This window comes from Neolamprologus multifasciatus, chromosome 18 (assembly GCF_963576455.1).
Source record: "Neolamprologus multifasciatus chromosome 18, fNeoMul1.2, whole genome shotgun sequence".
In the NCBI taxonomy this organism is placed as follows: Eukaryota; Metazoa; Chordata; class Actinopteri; order Cichliformes; family Cichlidae; genus Neolamprologus; species Neolamprologus multifasciatus.
Genome location: NC_140456.1, coordinates 3,912,318 through 3,933,400, shown reverse-complemented (window position 1 = coordinate 3,933,400; position 21,083 = coordinate 3,912,318). Strand labels below are relative to the sequence as shown.

Sequence of the window (21,083 nt, the reverse complement as noted above, 5' to 3'; positions counted from 1 at the left end):
TCAATCCATACATACGCACATATACACATTTTCAATAACCCCATTAACACCTCAAAGGATACACAACCTACAAATATATATGTATACCCATACCAACATACCCGTGCACCCGCACACACATGAAAATATTAGACAAGAACATCCTATCAAATCTCTACCTCTTCCCTGTACCCTGTAAAAACCATCTCCTTAAACCGCTTTTTAAACTGTGCCATGCTCGGACATTGCTTTATATCTTTACTTAGTCTGTTCCACAGCTTCACTCCACACACAGAGATGCAAAAACTTTTTAATGTTGTACGGATACGAGGATGTTTTAAATTTAATTCCCCCCTCAAATTGTATCCCCGTTCCCTTTTAGAAAACATTTTTAGAATATTGTCAGGAAGCAGGTTATTTATTGCTTTATATATAATTTGTGCAGTGAGAAAATGAACCAGATCTGTGAATTTGAGAATTTTTGATTTTAAGAATAGTGGATTTGTATGATCTCTGTAACCAGTTTTATGGATTATCCTTATGGCCCTTTTTTGTAATATAAAGATTGATGATAGCGAACATTTGTAAGTATTGCCCCACACCTCTGCACAGTAATTCAAATACGGTGCAATCAGGGAACAATAGAGAATGGTGTTTCTGTATCTTAATATAAGACTGAATGAAAAGTAATGACAACCATTATTTTCAATCTTCCATTGCTTCTAGCTGTTGTTTCTCTGTATTATTGTTGGATCTTTACCTTCCAATAAAGTGCCTCCAATATAAACTGCCTTGAGGTAACTTGTTGTAATTTGGTGTTTTATGAAGAAAATTGAATTGAACTATTGTGGCAGAAAAGTTGGATGCAAACCAAGACTAAAAGTCCTCAGGCAGGAGTCGTAGCTGGGCTTTAGCATCTGGGTCACCCACTTTACCCAGGGAGCTAAACCAGCATCTCCTTTGAATCAGTTGGTGATTTGTTTGTCTGGCAGTTTCAGGCTGGGAAAGCTTGTTAAACTTTAACAAAACATTATTTGGCACCAACGTGAATGATTTGGGCCATGTTTATCAAGTCTGAGTCAGGAAGCAAAGGTCACCTCCTTTATGCAGCGTTACACCTTATGTTCTTAAACAAGCTGTAGGTCATGCTACTACACACATTTCAATATGTAAGCATTTCATCATGTTTTAGAGTCTCAGAGTTATTTCAGCCTCATCTTCACATATTTTCACAAATATTCACATTATCTCCGAGATCCAGTTGTGAAATTTTTTCCCTCAGTGTAACCGATTGCAACACAACAAATGACTGACCAGTGATTACGACAGAAAGCCTGTTTCTGCCACTGGTGCCAAGCATTTGCTCTTTTCAGCTTGTTCAATTATGGAGGTTTTTACATTCTTAACCTTACAATATAAAGCACCTTGAGGCAACTGTTGTTTTTTTGGCACTATATAAATATAAATGAATTGAACTGAGAGCAACTTTATGAATGAGAAAATGAAAACAAGTGTCAGTCAGCTGGTTCATGTCCAGCAGGAGGGGAGGAATCAGTGAGTCTGTTACTCCAGTTACTTACTCAGAGGTAAAGTTAAACCTGCCTTCTGGAACAAGACCCTGAATGAACCCATATGTAAAGGACTGTAGGTTTTAAGCAGGCTCAGGTAATGGCAACACAATAGATGAGGAAAGTGGGGGAACTCTGACGACATCTAGTGGACATCTTGAAGATGACGGGTCTGAACAGAGAGCAATGCAGGTCTGTGGAGAAGATTGCAGCACACTGTGAAATATGAACTATGAATAATATCTACATCTGTAATGATGTAATCAAAATAGGCTCCATGTAGTTTCAGTTCTGTTACTGTACTTATGAAGCAAACTGCACACACAGAGTTGGAAAACAATGAGTTTACTTGCATTTAGGCAAAATGATATAAACACTTATCATGAGCCAATGTAGCACATTTAACTGCTTTTATTTAGCAGGGATTACACAATAGACAAAATTAGTCACAAATTTTTTTTTGATCAAATCTTGCAACATGTTGCTAAGAAGAACCAGGACAACCAGGTCAAAGCCATACTGAAGTATAACCTTCATTAACATAAATCACAACGAAAAAATCCATCCATTCGCTTCCCACCTTATCCTTTTCAGGGTCGCGGGGGGTGCTGGAGCTTATCCCAGCTGTCAGAGGGCGAGAGGCGGGGTACACTCTGGACAGGTCACCAGTCTGTCGCAGGGCCAACACACAGGGGCAGACAACCATAAGCACTCACATTCACTCGCACATTCACACCTAGTGGCAATTTGAATTATCCAATTAACCTATCCCCACAAAGAAAAAATATTTAAATAAGAATTGTATACTTGTCTTGAACTTTTTTAAAATCTTTATTCCTGTGTATTAAAACTTATTTATTGGCTGATAAAAAGGAATCACATCATGGTTGTTATAAGAAACAAGTGATGAAAAACTCATTTTCATGTTTGTTTTCTTCAACACTGAAGAAGAAATACAAGTTTCTGTGGTAAATATTAAAAGAGCATCTTTGTTCAATAAATATTTGTGTCACCTTTAAAGACCAATAAAAAAATATCAAACTTAGAGAAACATAAAGTCAGGGCTGGAATAAACAACATAGAGTGCTCTTCACTGCTGTGGACAGAAAATGTACCATGACTTGGAGCATGAGGTCATTTTCTACCTCGGGTGCTGCAGTGATTTGGTTTGTCACTCGGGTGGATCCTTAGATGAAAATTCAGTCCTGATTTCCAACTGAATCTTTCCCCACAGGAGCTACAAATATATGGTTTCTCCCCTGTGTGGATCCTTCTGTGACTTTTCATAGTCGACAAGTCTCTAAACTCTTTCCTATAGACGTTGCAAGAATACGGTTTCTCACCGGTGTGGATTCTCAAATGAGTTTCTAGTCCTGATTTCTTACCAAATCTTTTCCCACAGGTGCTACAGAAATACGGTTTCTCACCTGTGTGGATTCTCACGTGACTTTCAAATCCGGATTTCTTATTAAATCTTTTCCCACAGGTGATGCAAAAATACGGCTTCTCGCCTGTGTGGATCCTTACGTGAGTTTCCAATCCTGATTTCCAAATGAATCTTTTCCCACAGGTGCTACAAGAATGTGGCTTCTCACTTGTGTGAACTCTCATGTGTCTCGTCAGGTTGGATTTACACTGAAAAGTTTTTCCACAAGTGTCACAGCTTACAGATTTTTTACTTGTATCAGTTTCACTCCGAGACTTATCTGTTCTGCTTTTGTGACGTCTCCTTTTCTTCAGCTCCGCATTTCTAGTTGATCCCGAGTCCACATGCTGGTTTTCTTCCTGTTCCTCAAGCTCTGGTTCAGGAAAGTGAAGAGCAAGGAGCTGGTCATCGTTTGGTTCTGATTCACTGAGGTCACTTTCCTCAAAACTAGAAGTCACCATAAAACTATTGATCTCCTGCTTCAGTACAATCTCCTCCAGCAGTTCCTCCTGTTCCTCTTTAATCTGTGGAGGATCTGGGTCCTCCTGGTCCAGACTTGAGTTCCTCTCCTGCTGATTGGCGACAAACTCCTCCTCCTTACAGGTAGTTTGCTGGTGGAGGTCTAAACGAACAATAAAAAAAGCTAATTATAGAAAAACACTTCTGAGAAGACAAAATAAAGTTTTAGTTAAAGTCTGTAATGAGGGCATGTTGCTCACATTTGCAGGTGAAATTAAAAGTGTGTAAAAATGAAGATATTTGTGCACTCTGATGCAAATGAGAACTTGAGTTCTGACATTTTTCAGCAACATTAAGAGTAAAAAAAACCCTTTAAAACAAAAAAGAACTCACTTATTTCTGACTGACTGATGATCTATTTTGGAGTTGATCTAGAAACTGATCAACATCTTGATATTTTTCAAAATAATCTTCACTATTAGGGGTGGCTGTGGCTCAGGCGGTAGAGCAGATCATCTACTGATCGGTTTGATTCCCGGCTTCACCTAGTCTGCATTTCAAATATCCTTGGGCAAGATACTAACTCCAAGTTGTCTCAAGTTGCTCTTTGATTTGTGGAATGTGTCTGAATGTTGGCTAAGAAAAATGTGCTTGTGCAAATGGGTGAATGCACAAGTTTTGTAAAGCGCTTTGAGTGCTCAAGATTGAGTAGAAAAGCGCTTTATAAGAACCAGTCCATTTAAAACTCCCTGTCATGTTTTCACAAATACACATTAAATAGATCTGACTGATACAAACTGTAGGTTTAATATTAATGTTAACACTTCAGAAAAGCGATTACAGTTTTACCGGTGCTCTGTAAATCTTTCTCAGGTTTCCAGATGTTATGCAGCTGTCTGAGCCGCTCTTCCCCGGTCCAGACGACGATGCCTTCATCCTCGTGTTTCACTACAAGCTGTTCTCCCTCTTGACTGATGCAGAGTTCCTCCTGTTCCTCTTTGATCTGTGGAGGCTCTGTGTCCTCCTGGTCCAGATTGAAGTTCCTCTCCTGGTTGCAGACCTGCTGGCCAGCCAGATCTTCCTCCTCCTTACACTTCATGTTGATGTGGGACTTGAGGAACAAAGTAAAAAGAAAAAGATTAGACAGGTAAAGGTGCAGCCTCAATCAGCAGGGCTGTGAGAGAGGTTTGTACAAATGTTTCAGAAGCACCATGTGACTCCCTCTTTTTTGGAAAGTCTTATTAATTCACTTTATAACTTTTACTTTGAAGATAAATTTCTACTATCACAAAGATATTATGACCTCTTTAAAAACAAACAACGGCAACTACATGACTTAAATTCCATGTTTAGATGAAGGTAAAGGTCAATGCCTTTTGACAGGGGAAAAACCTCCACACAGAAGAATCTTCCTTGGCTGAATCATAAATTATTCACCATGATTAAAACTGCAGATGAGCAATAATCTGCATTTTATTTTAGCCAAAGAGGAATGTTTCTGTTTGTCTGTGATTGACTTTTTCTGCTGGGTCCAAATTTCATTTTATCCTGTTTGTTTCTCTTCCTGTTAACTAGCAAAGTCAAAATCACTTTGATTAATTTAACTTTAATTAAATTATAAATGTAATAATTTTATTGAACAATTAATTTCATTTCAATGAAAAATAATTACTTAAAAGAAAGAGATTAAGTTGGAGAGAGACATATGGCCATCTTTTAGTGAGTTAGACCCTGATTAAGGGGTATTTTTGAAAGTAAAGCCCATCTCTCAAAGTCCCTGCCGGCCTGCCTCCACCTCGGGAAGTCTGTGGGTGCAGACGGAGGTGAGGAGCACCACAGGCGGCAGAGAACTGTCTGTAGCCCCGGAGTGAGGCATCGTGAACCGAAGCAGACAGCGAACTGTGGCACAGTGCAGAAAACCGAAGCTTTCCCTCCCTGTTTGATTTTGATGTGTCTCATGAATGTCTATTGTTAAAAGTTGACCTTTTAAAAAAAAGGACGCACTTGTTTGATTAGCTGCTCTCTGATTTTAGCCTGTTAGCTTACAGACTGAGCTCAGATCATTCCTGTGTTAGTTCATTGAGAACATCACAGTTTTACATACCTGCTGCGTGACTTAATCTCGGGTCTCCGGCTGATATACAGCAGTCTGAGCCAATGGCTGATCTCATCATCCTGGACGACTGTTTTTAATGTTTTTAACCACGGAGATTTCTTCTGCATCACCAGTCTCTCGTTGTTAAACTCTCCCAGAAACTGAAGACAGTTGTGCGATACGAGTTGTGCCATTTCCGCGCTTCTTGTTCTTCTATTGAATAGACGGCAGACTACACATGTCCAAGGGTAATACTGTCCTCCTCAGGCCATTGGCATCAAGTCAAAGCCTTAAAGTCCGGTACTTTGCACATGGTAATTTTTTAGCAGCAGAATCACAAGACAAAGCGTGCCAATGTTTATACTTTGACTGTGACTGCGAAATTACGGAGCCCCGCAGGGGACATGGGAGAAAAAAAATTAAGACGGACTTTTGCGAGATCTCGCAAAACAAAATCGGGATCTCGCAAAAGTTTTAGCCGCATTCTTCGGAGGCCGCCAGCTCGAAGCCGACCGGGAGGTTGAGGCACGATGTGCCGGGACAGCGGTGTTCCTCCCGGCTGTAGTAGGTCTCGACCTCCCGTTAGCTTCGAGATGGTGGGTGTCAGATCTCCGAAAACGTCGGAGCACTTTTGATGTCTTGTAAACCGAGCAGGCGTTTACACAACTACATTCACGCCTCAAAATATCTTAAAAGTGTATTTTGTGACCCAGAAAGAGTAATATTACAACTAAGTATCTGCCGCCATTGTTGGAATTAAACTTTTGCGAGAATTCAACTTTTCCCGAGTTTGTTTTGCGAGATCCCGAGTTAGTTTTGCGAGATCTCGCAGAAGTCCGTCTTAATTTTTTTTCTTCCATGTCCCCTGCGGGGCTCCGTACGAAATAGATGAAAAAGTAGATGTTAAAAAACAACTTATAGTTTTGTCATTGGGCTGGTCGAATGCTATGAGTTTCTGTCCCTTTGTCTGACCTTAGAGACTTATTTTAAAAGGAAACATTACAATCCTTTAAAGCAAGTATTTTCACCTCTGTTCCCCCCTCTGTACTTAGCTTTTTTGTTGTCATGTCAGTAATTGTCCAGTTGATGGCTCCCTTGGATCACAAGCCTCTCTGATGAGTCCAAGTGAATATATTCTTAATAAACAGCTTTGAAGAATTTGTGACCAACTTTGTTTAATTGAACATCATCATCATGAGTCAAACTCACTCTTGGATCTACAAAATATTTAACAAAAACAAACATCACTGAATCATAAGGTATTTGCTCCAACTCTTAGTCCAGAAACACATGAGTGAACTAGATCAGCTGCTCCTCCAGTTCAGCTGTGGATTTATATAATTATTTATATTTGTAAAGTGGGTATGCAGGGTTTTTCAGTACTAATATAAGCATTTTATATCATCGCTTTATTGACAGATGTTTTTTTTTTTAAAGGTGTTCAAGGTCAGGTATCAGTTTGAAAAAAACAAACAAACACACTGAGTTGAACTTGAACTTCCTACTGACAGAAACTAAAATTGGTGCAAAAATAACCAGAAACATATAAGAAACATCCTGGAGGTGCTGCAGACAAGTAAGGACCAATAACACGTCAACAGGAAATCCTTTTTACTAATTTATTTTATTTATTTTTTATTTTTACTCTCCATTTTAAGCCATGATGTTTGCTGATACTGTGTTCCTACTGTTTGTTCTCATTAATAGTTCTGTTCTGTTTTTAACATTCTGTGCTGAAGCTGGAGGAAATGTTTCCACAGTGTCAGATGATACAGCTCCAAACTAAATAAGTGACTAACTAACGATGCTTTAATACACTTTATTATAAATTATGATATAGTGCACTTTCTTAAAATTTCTTATTGCTCTGTAATTAATTGTTTTTTTTATAAATGTACAAAGTAATGAGAATAAAATCTGTGTGATAAAGGAAGGTCTGTAGACTTCTCTGTTAAGATCAGTGAAGAGAAACAACAACATACAAATACCTAAAAAAATATTCAGTAAACATTTAGAAGATAGAGAAGTTTATGTTTTCATGTGGAGAAATTTTTTAAAATAAAAATATTCATAAGCATTGATAGTCTCCATGGCTGAACAGACACAGGAAAGAGCTCCACCTATAAAATGTAAAAACATCAAGACAACATCTTGAAGATGTCGAGGTTCTGCCCATAATGTTTGTCTGACATCTGATTTATGTGCAGCACATAAATACCACAATAATGATGGAGAGAAACTAAAAGGGAACTAAAATACAGATTTAAACTTACAACAATATGAAAGACTTCAGTCTATTTCACTTTAATCAACTCAGCAGTGGCTCCATAAACATAAACCCCCAGTCCAGCATAGAGCGGCTGAGTGAATGTGGTCTGGACTCTGTGGAGGAGAGTCATGGTTTCAGAGACGCTGTAGAAGGACAAAATACCTGCTCTGTGATCCAGGTACACTCCTACTCTGGAGGAACGAGGACCTGAGACACGAGTTTGGATGTTGTTGTACCAAAATGTATAACTGTTGTTGTTACAATATAATGACCAAGATTTGTCATTATGTCCAAACACACATTTATTACCCCGTCCTTTTCTGCTGATATTCTTGTATGCGACTGCTACAAAAACTCCCCCTCTCCACTCCACCTCCCAGTAACAACGTCCAGTCAGACTCTCTCTACTCAGGACCTGCTGCCATCCAGTGAATCTGTCTGGATGAATAAGACTAGAATAAGACTGTTGTTGATACATGTTTGTTGCTTTTCTGTTCCCCTCTGATAATAACAGATATGTGTAGGCTGTGTTTGGATCCAGTGTGATTTCACATGAATATTTTAAGAATCCAGCTCTGGTCTTTGGCTCTGGTGGATCTGACCGTAAAACATCCACTTCAGTGACTGTCAGTGAGATGTTTGTCCATTCCTCTCTCAGAATGTCCTGTAGTTTATCTCTGAGCTCTGACACAGCTGCTGTCACATCCTCAAAGTAGCTCAGAGGACGGATATTGATGCTGGATGAGTCTGTAGACTCACTGAGTGCTGACAGTGAGGGGTAGTTGTGTAGAAACTGGATGTGATCCTCTGTGTGTGAGAGCTGCTTCAGCTCAGCATCTTTCCTCTTCAGCTCAGTGATCTCCTGCTCCAGCTTCTCCTGAAGCTCTTTGACTCGACTCACTTCAGTTTCCTGCTGGGATCTGATCTGCTGCTTCACATCAGAGCTTCTTTTCTGGATGAGATGGATCAGCTCAGTGAAGATCTTCTCACTGTGCTCCACTGTTTGATCAGCAGACTGATTGATGGCCTCCACCTCCTGTTGAAGCAGCTTCACATCTTTCTCTCTGTCCTGGATTCTCTGCTGGATGTTTTGTCGACTCACCTCCAGCTCTCTCTGCCTCTCAGTCCTTTCTGCTGCAGCTGAAACTGTGTCGTGGCCTTTATGTTCATCCACAGAGCAGAGATAACAGATACTCTGCTGATCAGTACGACAGAACATCTTCATCACCTCATCATGACGAGAGCAGATGTTCTCCTGGAGCTTCTTGGAGGGCTCCACCAGCTTGTGTTTCATTAATGCAGCCACATCATAATGAGGCTGAAGGTGTTTCTCACAGTAAGAAACCAAACACATCAAACAGGACTTCATTGCTTTGATTTTTCTTCCAGTGCAGACATCACAGGCCACATCTTCAGGTCCAGCATAGCAGTGATCAGCAGGAGCAGCTTGGAGTCCAGTCTTCTTCAGCTGCTCCACTAAAACTGCTAACATGGTGTTTTTCACCAGGACAGGCCTCGCTGTGAAAGTCTGTCTGCACTGAGGGCAGCTGTAGATTTTCTTCTTTTCCTCTTCATCCCAAAATCCATTAATACAGTTCATACAGTAGCTGTGTCCACAGGGAATAGCCACCGGATCCTTCAGTAGATCCAAACAGATCGAACAAGAGAAAGTTTCTCGGTCCAGCTGAACACTTTTCTGCGCCATTTCACCTCTCAGTGTCAGTGACTGTGTGAGTTTCACTTCCTCAGAACTGAAACTGCTCTGGTCTCTGATCTAAACAACATGGGGATCTGTCAGCTCTTATACGTCACCACATGTTGGTTGCACCCATCTTCAAACTGCAGATCAGAAGGGGAGGGAACAAGGGAACACGTGGACAGAGAGGAGGTGCTGAGTTAGAGAGCAGGAAGAAGGAGGGTTTTCAGACACTAATTCAATCCTGGAACATGTGAGCCCCTGTATGTTTAACCCTTTTGAAACAGAGCTTGTTTTTCATTTAAAAATAGCACTCCTCAGCCTTTAAAGTTGTTAAATAAACTTAACATTTAAAAGACAATATTTTATGTAAATTTTTTAAAATTATCATTTTAGTCATTACAGGATATCAAATACTGCAGCTGAACTAAGAAATTGTTGTAGAAAAAAGCAATAAAAGGTCGTCCCCCCTCTGTCCCCTCCTGGTCACCTGTGCCTCAATTTTATGAGATGAGATGGATCAGCTCAGTGAAGATCTTCTCACTGTTTTATCAGCAGACTGGTTTTATTCCACAACCTAGACATCCACATTACTCACACTCTCATAACACATACATATAGGGCCTTGGGATCGGGCATGTTATACGGTGTCCAGAGGACGGTCTTTGTATTCAACCTCACCTCTGGTGCCGGTGCCCACCTCTCAGTTTTAAATGCATGTAGACATTGAGGGTTCTCGGGAGGGGCCGTGCTGTACAGTACATGTACAGTGTCCATTTGTGTCTGTATCCAGATTGGATGAGCGCCGAGTATTTGTATATGTGCGCATGAGGGTGGGAATGCATGTTTGGGTCTGTGTGTGCCTATTCGTCTGTGTCTATATGTCAGGTCGGGGTCTTAGACTCCACCCCCTTGGAACATCTCAGGCCCTCCAAGGTATGGAGGCTTATTTCCCCTCACAACACTCCCTGCTGGTGGCTGATGCCCTCAGACATCGGTGCGTTCTTGGTGTCCAGGGCTGGGCGCTCAGGTGGTTGCTTGGTGGGGCCTGGTGCCTGTGGCTCGGTCGGGCCACTTGCGGGGGCTCAATTCACTCTGGCTGCCGGCAGAGCCCGCTGGCTTCTGCTCTGTGGCTGTTGGGTGACCCCTCATCTGGGGCTCTCCTCAGCTCTTCCTGGGAAGGTGGCACGGTTGCCCCTCCGGTGGTCCTCTTTTGGCGCTCGCACTCTGGGGGCCTCTGGATGTCTGGGGCCTGGATCTCCTCCATGCCTGCTTCATGCCCTGGGGGACGGGGCTATGGCTCCCCACACCTTCTAGCAGACCATTACATGGAGAAACCTTTTGAATAGAAGAGCACTCATCCACACAGGTGTTCACACACACAAGCTACACCTTTCTTGGCTGCTACCTCAAACCACATTGTGCGATGTCAATCTTGCGTGCTGCACAATCACATTCAGTATTTAGTATTTACTGTTATTTACACTTAGCTAGATTATTGCGATGGTGTTGTGTTATTATGTTGCTCTGTTTTTTGCTTGTTTTCTCTTATTTTCTTCTCTCAACAGGTGACCTGGGAGATTTTTTTAAGTGCCCTTTCTCACTGTGCCTCTTCCCCTTTTCTTTCTTTCCTTGTTGTTGTCCCGTTCTGTTTTTTAGCCATTAGAATTATTGTCTGAAGGCCAAAAAAGATGCCCAACTGACTTAATTTACCAAATGGACCATCACGGCCTTGCCATATTGGGCCATTTGATCAACCTTTGTTGATAGGGATGGGATAGGAAAGAAAGAAAGAAAGAAAAAAGTAATAGAAAATGTATCTAAAACATCTTTTAAGATTAATCTTTTTATGATTGAGTAAAGAAAATGCTATAATTAGAGTGCAGTGTTGAGTAAAATGGTTTAATTAAAATTTAATTGACCCTTTGAAATTATTTGTTGGAAGTCTTAAATCCCACTGAAGAGACAGAGACACAAAGATAGCAACACAGAGGTAAATAAACATGGAGACAAGACACTGAGAATAAGACAGAAGGGGAAATGCCCAAAGTCCCACATCTCTGACAAGTTAAGTCACTTTTATTCATAAAAAACCCAGAACTTAAATATAATTATAAACCAAACATAAACATAATCATAGAACAATAAAAAGTAAAACATACCAAAAACACATCAAATGGAGAGTGAAGCAAATATTATTAATAACAACAAATGCACATATAGCATAGCATCTTTATTTATAACGCACTTTACATCCAACAATGTTGACCAAAGTGCTACAAATATAAAACAGAGAGGAAACAGTTTAAATTACCTATAAAATATCTAATATAAACCACAATCATTCAATAAAAAGTCTGCAAACAGAAACAACAATTTGAAACAGCAATAAGAAAACAGTGAAAGTGACTACAGATATAGACCTTCATAGGGAGGCCTGAAGTGCAAACATACCCTCTACACTCCCTTCATAAAACAGGGGACCATGATTACCACCACAGTTGGCCGGTCTGAAGGCACTGACCTCAACTTCCATACAATGTTTGAGCAGGACAACCAGCCTTAAGTGACCGCAGGCAAATCTCATCCACCCCACCACCACAGTGATGGGCGAGTCTCCCTGCCCACTGTGCAAAATGTGCTTCACAGACGTTCATGTTGTAGAGATTGTGCCTTAAAAAAATTAGCCACAAGAAGTTTTAAAGAAATCTTTATTTCACTTTTAAGACACATAACCAACACCAACATACGACTCAACAGGATGAGCACATGCTGACATTCAGTCTTCATGAAAATCAAGATTAAATCACAAAATGTTTGGTCTCATGTGTGTTTCTTTCCAGCTTTGACTCCGTGTAGTAAAACCTCTCCACTAAACAAAAAAATAAAACATCTTTTTTGTCACCTCCACAGCTCAACACGATACAAATATCACATCAAATGAATGTAAATACGTGTTTCATCTTCATTACAGGTTTTAATGGAATATGCAACAAACAGAATTAGGGCTGTGACATATCATATGATCTGCAATAATACTGGTATAAATGTTTACAAAAAAGTGTGTTTAGAGGAACATCATGTGTTTGCATTCACCACAATGAGTCAACCCCAGTCACGTCTCACAGCCAGAGCCATATGTCGGGCTCCAGTCACAGTTTGGTAGCTGAATGTTCGCAAAATATGCAAGAAAACTTTTCCCACTGAAAGTGAAAAAAGCAAACCTGTTACAACACTTTAAGCAAAAACACACTTGAGTACAACTGAGCTGTGAAGGCACGTGAGCAGGAGACACTAGCAGCAGTGATGTGTGACCCAAAGGTAAACAAATGATTCAACCATGCATCACTGGAGCACTCGTGAGTTACATTTAATATAACAGCAAGAGCAGTCAGTGGATGGAAATTACTGATGTGCTACACGGTGGAAAAGCAGGAGGTTAAAAAGCTCGACCCAAGATGAAACAAACCAGGTCGAATTTTTTGTCCTTATATGACAGAATTGTGCAGGCTCCTTAAGCATTACAACAGCGGTCTCCAACCTTTTTTGCGCCACGGACCGGTTTATGCCCGACAATATTTTCACGGACCGGCCTTTAAGGTGTCGCGGATAAATACAACGATAAAACGATAACAAAATAACGCTAAAAACCGATAAAAATCCTGAAAACCATACATTTCACACCTGAGCCTCAACTCTCGCGGCCCAGTACCGGTCCGAGGCCCGGGGGTTGGGGACCGCTGCTTTACAAGGTTGTTTTAGATATTAAGATAGAGTGTAAGCACTTGTAATACACTTTTCTGAAAACTTCCAGGAAAAAACACCACTTATACTTATGTGCTCATATTTCATGTACGCCGTGTCACTAACATTGCACTATGATGTTGTTCATAGAGTATTTAAAGGTAGAATGGGAGGCGGAGCCTTCAGCTTTTAAGATTAGACTTAAAACTTTCCTTGTTGCAGATGGGGGCCCCTCCCTGAGCCTGGTTCTGTTGGAGGTTTCTTCCTGTTAAAAAGGAGTTTTTTCTTCCCACTGTCGCCAAAACGCTTGCTAATAGGGGGTCATATGACTGTTTGGGTTTTCTCTGTTTTCACTGTATCATTGTTGGGTCTTTACCTTACAATATCAAGCACCTTGAGGTGGCCACATTTTCACACTTTGAATTAGCTAAGCTGTCATCAGTGACAGCAGCTCACTGGAAGAGAAAGATGGAAAATCCTTCATTTACTTACACATAAATGCTGCTGCCTGCTGAGCTGATCAAATGTACATTATTTTTTTAAATGTAAGTTTCTTGAAATATTATTTTGAGCCTATATCTCCCACCCCTTCATACAATAAACAATACAGAGTTTTTTAATGAAGCAGGTCATCTGATCTGGCTTCTCAGTGGACTGCTTCCTCTGACAGTTCTCTCACTTTTAACTAGTGTGAATCCTCATGTGTCTTTGTAACTGTATCCTCTGAATGAAGCTTTTCCCACAGGTGCTACATGAATGAGGCTTCTCACCTGTGTGAATTCTCATGTGAGTTTTCAAGTTTATCATCTGACTGAATTCCCTCCCACAGGTGCCGCAGGAGTGCAGCTTCTCGCCTGTGTGGCTTCTCTGGTGTCTCTCCAGCGTTGGTTTCTGACTGAAGCTTTTCCCGCAGGTGCTACAAGAATAAGGCTTCTCACCCGTGTGAACCGTCATGTGCTTTTTGAACGTCGATTGGTCTCGAAATTCTTTTCCGCAGATGCCACAAGAATACGGCTTCTCACCCGTGTGGATTCTCATGTGAGTTTTCAAGTTTATCATCAGGCTGAATCTTTTTCCGCAGGTGCTGCAGGAATGTGGCTTCTCACCTGTGTGAACTCTCATATGTCTCGTTAGTTTGGATCTATACTCAAAGGTTTTTCCACAAATCTCACATTTCACAAACTTCTTGCTTGTGTCAGTTTTACGCTGACTCTCTGACACAGGAAAGTTGTCTTGCTGATCTCTGCTCTCTGGTTCAGGAGAGCTGTAAGAAAGGAGACGTTCACTGTCCAGCTCTGGCTCACTTTCCTCATAAGTAGGAGCCACCATGAAGATAATAATGCCTTCAGTCTCCTGCTTCACTACAAGCTGATCTACGTCCTGACTGGTGCAAGGTTCCTCCTGTTCCTCTTTTATCTGTGGAAGCTCCGGATCCTCCTGGTCGAGGCTGAAGTTTCTCTCCTGGTCCCCAAAAACCAGTTCCTCCTCACATTCATGCTGTTGTGGGAAAGCTGAGGTGACAAATGGACAAAATTACTTGTCTTAGATAAATATAGAAGTATAACAAGAATGACTACTCAGCAGTGGCGTCTACAGCTGTCCATTTCCAACTTTACAACAGAGTTTAATCAAAACATCATCAGAAATATCATCATATCATTTACCCAGACCTGGAAACTGTTAAAATAAGATTTCATGCACTCACTTCTAACACGTCTATGCACCAATTTTCACAGTTTGTCCACCAATTACTGTTGGAAACATGTTTATGTAAATGAAAGACAAACATCAGACAGAACGGAAATTTAAAAGTGGGATTAAAATACGGGGATAAAAAGCAGCGAAGCTCTCAGAAAACCTCGACTAACAATCAGCTGAGTTTATTTAACGCTGGCCTTGAAGAACTCTGATGTGTTTACAAAATATCTTTAATGAATAAATGAATTAAAGATATATTAATTTTTAGGTAAGACCATTACGGTTTTACATACCCCTGCTGTGTAAGTTCATTTCAGGTTTCCAGATGTTATCCATCTGTCTGAGCTGCTCTTCTTCAGTCCAGATGAGGCCTTCGTCCTCCTGTTTGAGTACAATCTTTTCTACGTCATCACTGATGCAGAGTTCCTCCTCTTCCTCTTTGATCTGTGGAGGATCTGGGCCCTCCTGGTCCAGACTGGAGTTCCTCTCCTGGTTGGAGACCGGCTGGTCATACAGGCCCTCCTCTTCCTCACACTTCATGTTAGGGGGAGATCTTGAGGAACAAAGGGTCACTGAGGAAAAAGGTTAATAAAACACATCTGAGCAAATATAGTCCACTCTGAGCATGTCCTCATATGTGAGTGAAATTTAAACTGTACAAATGTGAACAATGAAAGTGTAAGTTACTCTCGAGCTCTGATACTCTGAAAGTTCAGAGTACAAATCATTCAGGTAGCTGCTGCCAGCTTCACGCTGCAAGTAAATGTTTGTCATAGTTGTAGATTAAACTGAAAATCTTTGGTCACTGTTCAACTGTAATTTATTGTTTTATAAATCATTTAGGAATCTTATCAACACTTCTTTACAGGCTGGCGTTTTCCCCGTTTCTCTGACATGTACTGTAATCACAAGAAAAGTAACAGTCATATATATATATAGAGCTAGGTTTTTATGAACGACTGAACACCTTTCATCTCACAGTGCCATAGCGGATAAGTACCAGTCAGGTTTCACAGCCAGTCATTGCACAGAAACAACCCAACTAAAGTCATCAGTGATTTGAGTTTCAATCTTAGTTCTACTTGATCTCATTGCTGCCTTTGACACTGTTGATCATGACATTTTAAATCAAAGGTTTCATGATTTAGTTGGTTTAACCGGACATTTCTCAATTGGCTCTCGACCTTTGACCCAGTTAAACCTCATCAGGTCATCAGGTTCAGATCTTTTAACTGTTCCCAAAATCAGATGTAAGTGTGCTAAGAGTGTGTTCAGTTACTGTGCTCCTGTTCTTTGGAGCATGCAGCCATAGTTTGTTAAAACTAACAACTATGTTTCCATGCTTTGTAAATACCTCTGACATCTGTGAGATTTGAGCTGGTTTTAGTTCGAGTTAAGACTTTTTATTAGAACATTACAAAGTTATTTTAAAAACTTCATAATTTTCTTGAACCCAAATATAATTCAGTTGAAAAATATACATTTTAAAATGAGGTGAGGATGGTGGGGGAGTCACGATGGTCTTGTAGGGAGTTAGACCCTGATTAAGGGGTATTTTTGAAAGTAAAGCCCATCTCTCAAAGTCCCTGCCGGTATTTGCCAAAAAGTGATTGCTTATATTTAAAGTGCTATAAGTAAGTTGTTGGGCTATAATATGTTAAACATATGTCAAATGCACCCCTTATGGATGACATAAAGTCATTTTGAGCCACAAACAACATTCGTGTAACAAGATAGAAGCTGCAAGCAGTTTTTGGCAGTGACTTTTATATAACCTTTATTTATGCAGTAAAATAAATCTCATTAATATTAGAAATGTATTTTGTAAGAGTAAGTTGCCCAACAGGACAGCAGAAATGGCAGCAAATATTACAATAGTTCTGTAAAAATATTTTAAGTGGGGATAAAGGACCGGATTGGTTATAATGTAAGTACAAGTTGTAAAGATACTTAAAAAACAGATAATTTTTTAATTCTTTATGTAACCCCTTTGTAAACCCTGTTCACCGAAGTCTATTTACGAACATATGTAAAGATATTACACAGAAAAAATACAAAGAAACACTGGAAATCAGTTTTTGGCACAACACCGGCCTGCCTCCACCTCGGGAAGCCTGTGGGTGCAGACGGACGTGAGGAGCACCACAGGCGGCAGAGGACTGTCTGTAGCCCCGGAGTGAGGGACAGAGAGCCGAAGCAGACAGCGAACTGTGGCACAGTGCAGAAAACAGAAGCTTTCCCTCCCTGCCTCCTTTATCTTAATCTTCTAAATAAATCTTCTGTAAAGGCACTTTCTCTCAGTCTCAATGTTTGTTTAATGCTAAAAGTTTACCGTAAAAAAGAGACGCACTTGTGTGATTAGCCGCTCCTTGATTTCAGTATGTTAGCCTACAAGCTGAGCTCTGATCAGGTTCTACATGAGTTGTATCCTTGTGTTAGTCCACTGAGACCATCGCAGTTTTACCTGTTATGCGTAACTTTATCTCGGGTTTCCGGCTGATATCCAGCAGTCTCTGCTGAAGGTTGATCTCATACTGGACGATCAGACGTTCTGTTAACCTCAGAGCAGATTTCTTCTGCAGCAGTCAGCCAGTCTCTCCACTATTGCTTCAGACCCTGAAACGTTTCTCAGTCGTAGCACCAAACTAAACTCTTCCAGCTAACAGTCCATCACACATGAAGCTAGCATCCATCAGAGCCTGTGAGCAGCACGAAGCAGCGCCCCACTTCAGCAGCTGCATCCATAGGCCACGAAGGCCGAACCGAGCGGCTTTAAATGGGACGGTCTCGCTTACGTCGCGCTGCTCCTGTTGCCTAGCAACCGCCACAGAAACGATTCGTCGGTATCCGAGGCCGAGAGACGTTCACGGACAGGTACAAGGTCGTTAAGCTGGGTTCAGGAGCCAACAGCAATGTTAACACCAACGACATGTAAATTGTATGTTACACTTGGGAAAATGTATCAAAAGTGGAATTAAAATATTTCTTTATTCATTTGCATTTCATTTATCCCTTTAACTCTATTACTTCTCTGAGACAAATATTTGTCTTTAAATATACTGCACCAACTACAATCCTCTGAAACCTTTATGCTTACATTTAATTGTAATATCAGATAATTGTCCTCATGTCTAGAGATAATTTTAAATGTTTCTGATAAAATTAAGGATAAAGTGATGCATCAAAGTATTCTTTATGGGTTAACAAAATCGTACATTTCCATAACTGTTCCAAAATTCAAAATATTTCTAAACTCCAAAATATATGAACTAATGAAAACATCAACAGCAATAATATACAACAGACACATAAACATAGCAGTAAAATTTATCCAAAAACATTATATGTCTCACGTAACTGAAAAAGAAAAAGAAAAAACACAGACAAGGGTTGTTTTACTTAACATTTTTTTTGTTTTGATTTATCTTAAGGGCATTCTATTGCTGATACACACTTAAAACAACATTTAGCGTCTCTTTCTACTGAAGTATTTTCACTGTAAAGGGCATTATTTTTTAATGTTTACCTTAAAAGATCTACATATTTTATCGACAGCATAAAACAGCCACAATTACACTTTGATGACAAAAATAGTTTTAACTAATTTGCCACATGACCCTCATTTTTTCCTTCTGCATGAAACACCACTCATCATCACTATTTTAACACCAATTAATAAAATGAATAAAAACTATGATTCTGACCTCTATAAAATGTTTTGCCAAACATTTATGAACAGTTTGTGTCTCTACAAATCTGACTAAATAAGGCTATGAATTATTCTTTTGCATTTACTGTCTCTTTCTTACACACTTTATTTAAAAACAAACAAACAAAAAAACTCATTCTGAAAACAGAAACATGATTAACTAAACTATGAAACAGTGGAAATACAAACTCAGCATTAATAACAGGAGTTCTAGAATAACACATGAAAACTTAACTCAAACATGTATAAACACAACTTGAAAACTGAGAAACTTACAGAACTCAAGGAAACAGACTGTAGACCACGATATGCAGGAAGTCCTTCGTACCATTTTATGAGATGTTTACTGGTCATGTTAAACCATGGTGATTGCTGATACTGTGTCCCTGCTGTTTGTTCTCATCAATCCTCTTCTGTTTTTAACAGAAGCTGAAGGAATTATTGCTACAGTGTTGAATGATACAGCTCCAAACTAAATAAGTGACTAACTAATGATGCTTTGATCCACTTTACCATGATCTATGACACAATGCATTTTATGATAAAGGCTTTATTCAGCCTAAAAACATGGCAGAATGCAAGGGTGTAGATTTGGTTGTGGCATACTTTACTTTACTTAGTTTACTTCAGTCATATTCCATATAAATCAGGTATCATACAAAAATAAAATTAGCTTCAAATACAGTCATGACAATAAAAGAATATGACTTTAAGGACTTAACAACATTACTTCAGTTATAGTACACCAACATCTCTGACACATTAGCACTAAGGGAACACTGAATGACCATGAGTAGTCCATAAAACTACTCATCTAAGATTACCCCAAAGTAAAAGATCTCTCAGCAACATTATGCAACATTTTAGGCACTACTGCCCTCTATCGATCAGTGAGCTGGAATGTTTTATTCTAAACATAAACTACTGTTACAGCAACAGACATGGACTACATGCCCCACACAACAAACACATGCCTGCTCCTCTCCTTAGCTGAAATGAACTGCTGGCATATTTGTTTTACATCTATACTGTCCAGTCTCTCCTGGTGGACATGGAATCACATTATTCATGGTTACATACAATTTTAGACTGATGTGGACCAAGCCTAGCACCTACTTGCCAACCTTGAGACCTCAGAATTAGGGAGACATTCAAAGGGGCTGGGGGGATATACATGTACATATATATATACAAAAAACGTGATTTTACAGTGTTTATTTATCGGATAAAATAAGTTAAATGTCACCGTTATTATTGTCCGACCGGAAACAGGCCGGGGGTGTCCAAATTCAGTGGCTGCGTCCACCTGAGTACCCGGCCTCTGTGGTCTAAGTGGGCCGGGTCCTCCGAAAGCCGGGTAGACCGGAAATGAGCGACTGTGAAATTGGACGGTCTGGCCTTCAGAATTACGTCACCTGCCTTCTGCTCCTTGCTGTCTAAAATATATTAATGGTCGAATAAACTGCTGTTTTCACACAGCAGTTTATTCAGCCGTGTGAGAACCCGGAGGAATCCTCCCGAGGGATTAATAAAGTTTTATTTAATCTAATTTAATCTAATAACTTTAATCTCAGCCAAAACGATTTACTCACCAACAAATAAAACACAACTAAAGCACTGGAAAAGGCCAAACAATAACATGTTTAAGTTATTTGACGTTTACACAGCTACATTCTCGCCTGAAAATGTGTTAAAAGTTTATTTTGCGACCCAGAAAGAGTAATAAGAGTAATATTAAAACTAAGTAGCTGCAGTAATAGTAGCCATTGTTGGAAACTGGAATTGGCTGGGCCAGTCAGGGATATGGTTTTCAGTTTTGTTGTCCGGGTGGAAAATCGGGAGAAATTGGGGAGAATGGTCGCCCCGGGAGATTTTCGGGAGGGGCACTGAAATTCCGGATTCCCCGGAAAAATCAGGAGTGTTTTCATGGCCTAGCATAGCCTGTAACGTTATTGTGACGGACACATCATATGAGTAAACTTGACTTTAAGTGACTTACAGGTTTCTTTGAAAAATACTTTCTTATATCCAGGTTCTTCCTAGTTGCTGCCGTCCTCCTCTCCTCCTCGCAGCGCAGGCTTGCCGCTGCTGAAACTAAACAGAGCTCCAATCACATTGGCCATATTTGTCACGTGACGTAGGACTCCAGTAGAGAACGTAATTTAACTCTTTCTGCACCGCTGGGTGAATGAGACGCTGACAGATCGTTTTTTTCTTTCTATCGGGTTTGTTTTTCTTTACTCGAAGAGATCAAATTATTGGTGGGGACAATTCAATAATCGCTGGATATTGGTGGGGACATGTCCCTTCCGTCCATGCCAAATCTACGCCCTTGTTGCAGGCTACATTGTGGAAGACATGCTACCGCTGCTATAGAGTCTCCGTCTTTAAAAAAAATATTTATTATTTAAACAGTTTAATTTCTATTGTTTGTCCACTC

The 21,083-nt window shown here is 40.2% G+C and overlaps 2 protein-coding genes across 3 annotated transcripts; both read right to left on the bottom strand.

Moving 5' to 3' along the window:
• Positions 1–198: 198 nt before the first annotated feature.
• On the bottom strand, positions 199–17,728 carry LOC146497053 (uncharacterized). Its single transcript, XM_085140354.1, has 5 exons — positions 17,399–17,728; positions 15,228–15,506; positions 13,921–14,747; positions 4,282–4,543; positions 199–3,595 (listed from the first exon to the last, which is right to left on the bottom strand). Exons 2-5 carry the CDS (start codon positions 15,472–15,474, stop codon positions 2,682–2,684), a joined length of 2,250 nt encoding a protein of 749 aa, XP_084996480.1. The 5' UTR covers positions 15,475–15,506; positions 17,399–17,728; the 3' UTR covers positions 199–2,681.
• LOC146497054 (tripartite motif-containing protein 16-like) lies at positions 6,686–9,575 on the bottom strand. 2 transcript variants are annotated; one of them, XM_085140894.1, is made up of 2 exons: positions 8,698–9,575; positions 6,686–7,987 (listed from the first exon to the last, which is right to left on the bottom strand). In XM_085140894.1, the coding sequence occupies exons 1-2, from the start codon at positions 9,499–9,501 to the stop codon at positions 7,931–7,933; spliced, it is 861 nt and encodes a 286-aa protein (XP_084997020.1). In that variant the 5' UTR covers positions 9,502–9,575; the 3' UTR covers positions 6,686–7,930. The 2 variants fall into 2 exon arrangements, with proteins under 2 accessions (XP_084997020.1, XP_084997019.1); XM_085140893.1 differs by having other exon boundaries at positions 6,686–9,557.
• Positions 17,729–21,083: the final 3,355 nt, after the last annotated feature.